At 35.8% G+C, this 6,757-nt stretch overlaps 1 protein-coding gene across 2 annotated transcripts; it reads right to left on the bottom strand.

Moving 5' to 3' along the window:
• Nucleotides 1–270: 270 nt before the first annotated feature.
• LOC133296099 (BTB/POZ domain-containing protein At1g03010-like) lies at nucleotides 271–4,133 on the bottom strand. 2 transcript variants are annotated; one of them, XM_061495047.1, is made up of 4 exons: nucleotides 4,042–4,133; nucleotides 2,656–2,722; nucleotides 1,116–2,312; nucleotides 271–982 (listed from the first exon to the last, which is right to left on the bottom strand). In XM_061495047.1, exons 1-4 carry the CDS (start codon nucleotides 4,131–4,133, stop codon nucleotides 449–451), a joined length of 1,890 nt encoding a protein of 629 aa, XP_061351031.1. In that variant the 3' UTR covers nucleotides 271–448. The 2 variants fall into 2 exon arrangements, with proteins under 2 accessions (XP_061351031.1, XP_061351032.1); XM_061495048.1 differs by lacking the exon at nucleotides 4,042–4,133 and adding an exon at nucleotides 2,823–2,972.
• Nucleotides 4,134–6,757: the final 2,624 nt, after the last annotated feature.

Below are 6,757 nucleotides of genomic sequence, written 5' to 3'. Positions count from 1 at the left end.
CATACATTTTGCAGGAATGTTTGAGGGGATGGAAGAGAATGAAAATTGCAGCAGCTCACTGAGAAAGCAACCCAAAAGTTTGATGTCACAGAACTGTTCTCTGGTCCTGAAATGTTTGGCTACATGTATATATGGAATAGGATCACTTACATTAGTGTAAGATAATAATTTTTACACTAAAGTGCTACTTGTATTTAACAATTGTAATTTATTAATAATCATGTAAGCCACTAAATAAAAGTGACATCTAACAACTTAGATATTCCTCCTCATTTATATTATAGTCCAGCCAAAGTTTGGGTAATGATACCATTATGGAACACAGCAATCGAGGAGCAGAACTCAAAAAAAAAAAACTATGGACTGAAAAAAATAGACACGATCACGCCATGCACCACCATACATACTATACATTGTGCTGATATATATAATGTTACACATTTTGTAGTCATGAAACTGAGTGACGCCTTCTCTTTGGAAAAGGGAACCGACTCTCAGAACTAGCACCATTTGGCTTAATACTGTTTATCCGAAATAGTGCATTGAGCTTGCTTAGTTTTTTGGTGAATGATTTTAATAGCTTGTTTGCAGGATGTGACCTTACAAGCTCTTGCTTCATAGAAACATGATCTTTCTCCAAGTCAGTGAGTCTCATTCTCATTCTTGCCACTTCAAGCTTCAGCTCTCGGTTCTCCCTTCTTACTGATGCATAGTTATCTCTTGGGGAAATGGCTCCACTTCCTGCACCACTCCCTGAACGTTGAGGGAATTGACCATTAAGTCCCCCAAAGAAGAATTGGTTATGTCCCCCATTCATAGCATTGCGTAGCCTTATTTGTTCAAAGTAAAGAACTTGCACTGCCATCTGCACTGGTAACCTTTCATTTTGTGCTGCATGGCTGCATGCTTCTTGAGAAAGTTTCTGGCAATCAATGGTTTTGCAGAGGCGGTAGCGCTCTGAGTCCTTTATGTTTGGATGAACCTATATGACATTACACAAGTAGAAAATTAAAACCAACAAATTGTTAACTAGAAGTAACAATATATAATAGTAAACTTTAGAAGAAATTAAGACTTGCAATGGAATATTAGTGAAAGGGAGAAGAAATTCTCACCTTAAGGAAGATATCAGCTGCTCTATAGAGTCCATCACTTACAATGCGTGCATGATCTGGAAGTAGTTCAGCAAGTGAAATGAACTTTGATGGCAACAAGTTTGAGTCTAGTGCTACTTCAGCAAGATAGTTGTCCAACAATTTGGATACCTTCAGAATTGAGCTTTGTTTGGGAGATCCGGGGCTTTCAAAGTTATAAACCATTTCACTTTCATCTCTCAAGCGGCTATCATCCTCATCCTCCTCATCCAAGTTCAGAAAAATGGAAAAAATCCTCAAGATTGAATCTGTGTCATAAATAGTGCTGTGGTTATTTTGATGTGAATTTGTTGGAATTAGGATGTCTTCAAGAATTGCTTGGTCAAGTTGTAGACCAATCCTTCTCTCTAAATCAGATCTACAAGAAGTAGATGCTGATGCTGCTATTGCAACTTTCAACAAACTTGAGAGAAATGCCATTGGAACCGGGCTTTTCCTTGATTGAGTTGGTAGTAAGCCAGCTATGGCTTCAACAATGACCCTTTGTTTCTTCTGCAATTCTAAGTCGAGTAAACTTCCCTTGACTGTTGGGGGGTCCCTAAGAACCATCCCTTGAAGAGAATTATGTGCATAGTTTATCAAAATTTTGCTGATCATGTCTTGTTTTAGTCCCTTTGACTTCACAGCAGTTAAAACTCTTTGGAAGAAATCTAGATTAAGAACATTGAGAGACTTCCCCCACCATTCTGAGGGTGTTTCTGGTTCCAAGTTTGACATGGTTTTAGAAGGGAAGTTGTGGTCCAGTTTTTGCAAACCAGTTGTGAGCTGCTCTTTGCAAGCATTATTTGCAATTGCATTGATTAGCCTGCTAACAAGGTTAATCTCTTCTGAAATGGGAAGAAGAGTTTCACAACGATGGAGAACAGATATTGTGCTTGATATATTTGGGAGCACTGTCTCCTTTAGATATGCTTCAGCTCTTGTCTCCAAGTTTTTCTCTGCGAACTCTTCTGTCATTTGCAGAAAATGGGCTACACATCTTAGCATAGCAACATTGGAGAGGGTGAACTCAACATTAATTCCATAACAGAATTTTGCAGCCATCTCAAATGCCTCTGCACCACCTGGCACGGTTGAGAGACTTACGCGTGAAGCTTTTGAATCTTTTGCTTCTAACAGCATTTTCCGAATTCTTCCACTTCGAGAAACTAGAGGAAACTGTAGAACAAAAAAAAATTGCTAAAAACTTAGGACTTGGCAATATTGCCTTTCTCTCCTTTTCATTTCTTTTTATTGTTTTTTTCTTTTCAAACTGATGCATAAAGCATAGAGCATTTATGTTCATGATTTTACAACTACCTTTTAATGTCTAGTGTACTACTGTTGAACTTGATATTCTCTTCAAAGATGTTACTCATGCATAAACAATCAATATTCATATATGTAGTTGGTATATTATACACAGAAAAATGTCATTTATTTATAATTAACGACTACGAGTGTCAAAGAACACTATGATGAATATGCGGTAACTTATCAGAAAGAAAGCTTGTTTCTTTACCTTGTGTAGTGCAAAGCTTGAAGCTCCTACTTCGATGGTAAGATCACTCGAGACATCAGATATGGGCCTATAATATACAAAAATCCTAGCTGAACAATTGCATGGTGGAGACATGGAAATTTCAATATAAAGCAACAACATATTACCAAAATGAAATTACCAGAGACCTTGGAAGAGTCTTTTGCTGCAGCATGTATTTGCAATTTAAATGTACAAGATGATGTTCAATGTATGTGCTTTGCACACCACAGACCGAAAGACAAGGTAATCTTCCAAAATTGAGTATGGAGATGAGAATGGCCCCAACTCAATAAATACAGAATTTGAGTGGGACTACTGTATCAGTACCTCGGAAAATTTTGTTACACGAGTTTTAAGTCCAATTGAATGTTCCAGGATTTGTTATGCAACTGTAGTGGAACCCATTAATCCAAATCATTGACAAAAAGGTAAGAAAGGGAAACCATTTGAGCCACACAAGTATTGTCAGGATAATGTTTAAGGCGTTTTTGTGACATGTGCAGCCAAAAGGTTTTCCCAAAGTCGGTGAACTCTTATTACAGCATCTCCGTACTCATTCAAAACTTCCAAAAATAGCCTTAAGAGGGTCTAAAGATAATCAAAGAACGAGAATAATTGACAGACAAACATTACTTGGTGTTTTCATAGAAGACAAATGAGATTTGGACATTCACCATGCAGCACCATGCTGTTGTCTGGTGAGTATAGGACTACATCAAGGTCAAGGTTAGCTTTATATGTCAATCTAAGCGTTTAAACTGTACCATGAAGGCTGAAAGTGTTGCTTTCTATCATAAATATGCATTGGCTGTGATTTGTGATCAAATCAGATGAGAAGTTGTGGAAGATTGGGATTTGAAGGAATACATACAGAAGTTGTGAACTAACTCACTGGCATGACGACAAGTTTCCCAGCTGGTGTTCCTTCTCAAAAACTGAACTTTCAGAATCCTAAAGGAAAGGGACATTATACCCACAAAATGAAACTTGTGACAATTAACCTTGGAGCTAGCACTTGATTCCAAAGATGTGATCAAATCTACTTGTAGGTATTTGAAAATGACTCTACATGGGAAGAAAAAGAAAAGATTTATTTTTTTAAAGTTTATTGTGAGTCATTTTTTAATTTCTTGAACTGTCTTGCCCCTTCATTGAATCCTCATTTCATTTATTCACTTTGCTTCAGAAAAGGAAAAAAAATACTCTGATGTATCAAAATGCTACTTGCAGGTTAATTTGTGGTTTTGGGAAATTAAGCTAGCAGCTGATATTAAAGGGAAAGAAGTTGGATTGCAAACAACATTAAAGACAACCAAAAAAAGAAAAAGAAAAAAAAAATTCATACTCAAAGAAAAAGAACATTACCACTCAGTGGCATGCCTTATGCTTGAACTTGGACGAAAAGTCCTCTTCCCTGAAATGCTTGGCTTCAATTCTCCAACAGTGACAACTCCCATCTCCACGAAACCTGGCAATTGTGATACCTCAGCACCCCGCTAAGAATTGTCACTCTGTGAGTGAAGTGACTAAGTTAACAACCTATTCCATGCCACTTAAATCAAAGCCAAAAGAAAACTATATGCGTGTCATTCTTATGTGTTGAGGACCACTTCTTCAGCCTCTTGCTTCTATATCCGTGCAAAGTTGTAAAGAAGTGGAAGTCACTTGAATTCACGTAGTGCTAAAGGATGGAGGTGATTTTGAAACATACTTTATGAGTGTTTATAATGAAGTTAGTCTAAAGTCAAGGAAAACGCAGGTGTGCTTGCACTTTTCGGTGAAAGGTAGTGAGTAAGTAGACTTTTCTTTCTTTTACATGGTTTTTGTTTTAAGAAATTGCAGGAATCCGGAAGCGTTGTGGTGCTTTTGGGAGTTGTAATAATGGCTAGCGAAAGCTACACACATAAATATTAGCATAAATTAACTCTATTTAGTGTAAAGTCCATAAAAGTGGAAATTGTAATGATGAGTTGCATTACATGATATAATGAGAACAATGGTATATTGGATCAGGTCAGATGCATGTATTAAGTTACTGACTAAAGTGATGGAAATTTTAGCCCGTTGTAATTTCTGATGCGAATTTCCAATACCTTTATTACAGAGTGTTATGAAAGTAGGGCATCTATTTTGCAAACCTAAACCACAATTATCTGCCGAAGAGTTGTTGGTCTAGTAACGATCCAATTAAATCTTAGGATTTGATCTCTTCAAAGGATAGTGGGTTCGATTTCTTAAAAAGACAATTTTCGGTTCAAATCTAAAACCGAATTAGTCATGTTCGTTAGGATTCTGACACCGTTGTGGCTAAGAAATAATTAATTTTGTATACAATCTATAACTTAGAGCTGACTCAATGGGCTACCTATTTAAGTTTAGTGCATTGTCCAAGTCAGAAAATTAAGAAGGCTAAATGAGGGGTAATTGGTGATAGGTACATGTTTCTTTCGCTACTTGTTGAAAATTCAAGTGATTAATGAAATTCTATATAAGATAGGAATGAACTTAATAAGTATCTTATAATTGAAAAAGACCCGTAAATTCAATATCTTTTAGATTTTGAGTTAATATCTGGTGCCAAATTTATTATTATATTTTGAATGTTATTACTTTACCTATTATTCATGGAGGAATTAAGATTTAAAGTCAAATTCACTAGTGGTTGTTAAATCCATTAGCAGAGATCTCCTTTGCGCGGTGGTCTAACACTTTTTTTTTTTTTTTTGTAGATTACGCGTCCGGTAATTTTATAGGTTCTCTATGGACTAATTCGGAGTTCGGGACGAGTCCAGAATCAAGATTTTCCCCAACTGCTCAACTCTCTCATGTGCTAAATGAGCTACCATCATTTAGTGATCTAACACTTCCTTAGATATAAAGATGAGACCTTTGCTTGGGTTATATAGAAATTATGGATTTAGAATGCATTGTTGCTACAAGTAAGCATGTGAATTAATTGATAAGGGATTATTCCAACTTAACCAATGATTTTGAATTCGAATCTTGAGTGAAGAAATCTCAAAAAAGAAAAAAAAAACATCGATCCTATTGTGGCTATATCACAATTACTCAATATGAAAAATATTGGAAAAATCATGATCTTAGATTGCATCCATCTGGCAATCATGATGAGGCCATCAATTTCCTTTGCTGTATGGTTTGGTCTGGTAGGTAATTAGCAATTTAATACATTTCATGTAGTTGCATGTGCCCTTCATTTCATTCTATCCCTGTGCGTTTGATAATTTTGTTTCTGGAAAGGATTCATTTTTCTGAACCAAGGTTACAGGCTTTACAGCTCTTCCTTCCAAAGAAATATGTGCAGTTGGCAGGTGGTCCTATGTTACTCTGCAATTTATTCCCATCCAACAGAAGAGAACTACAAGCACCAAGCAGCATAGAGAAAAAGAGTTTTAAATGTGCATAACTTTTTACCCTTTCTTCCTTCATGCCAATTCAATTATGCTCCCTTATTATAGACAGTCTGACTCCAAAGTGGTCCAGCTGTGTCAAAGCTGAAGATTGAGATCCCAAAGCACAACTATGATTTAGTTAGGCCAATCTTTTTTTCTTTTCTTTTCTTTTTCTTTTTGTGCAGCTAATTAAGTGTTTCTTTGTTTGATGCTATATTTGATATTCTCTATATTTGCTTTGCAGGATAAGGCACAGCAGATTCTTGTATCTATTCTGGAGACACAAGAATCAAATCTGCATTAATTTCTTCTAGTTTGTTTAAACTGAAACTGGAAATATGATATGTAGCCACTTCCTTCAAGTTTGCATTCCATTAATAATATAACCATTCATGTCAACACATGCATGGTGTCCTAGTAAACATTTTTACTTTTTTTAAAATAAAATTTAAAAGAAGCTTTTGTTGTTCAAGCTAAAGTAGATGAAACTAAAATAATAGGCTAATAGCTTATAGCTCTATCATAAAGAAGAATTCCATTGAAGTTCTAGGTATCAATTATGAAACGGATGTGTGAAGAATCAATTATGGGCCTTGCTTCATTTAAAAAAAAAAAAAAGAGTAAATACCCTTTTTGGTCCTCAACAAATTTTACGATACCCGTTTTAG

The sequence above is a fragment of the Gastrolobium bilobum genome, unplaced genomic scaffold (assembly GCF_033153095.1).
Source record: "Gastrolobium bilobum isolate Gb01-03AN ecotype WA unplaced genomic scaffold, APGP_CSIRO_Gbil_v1 utg23089, whole genome shotgun sequence".
Lineage (NCBI taxonomy): Eukaryota > Viridiplantae > Streptophyta > Magnoliopsida > Fabales > Fabaceae > Gastrolobium > Gastrolobium bilobum.
The sequence above is the reverse complement of the archived record's forward strand: the minus strand, read 5'-3'. Positions and strand labels throughout refer to the sequence as shown.

Bases quoted from the DNA above. Each gene is read 5' to 3' on its own strand.
- LOC133296099 (XM_061495047.1), bottom strand. From the start codon at position 4,133: ATGGGAGTTGTCACTGTTGGAGAATTGAAGCCAAGCATTTCAGGGAAG. The intron at 2,723-4,041 runs GTAATGTTCTTT...TGTATATTATAG, and splicing joins ATAAGGCATGCCACTGAGTG to GCCCATATCTGATGTCTCGA. The intron at 983-1,115 runs GTGAGAATTTCT...AATGTCATATAG, and splicing joins CAGCTGATATCTTCCTTAAG to GTTCATCCAAACATAAAGGA.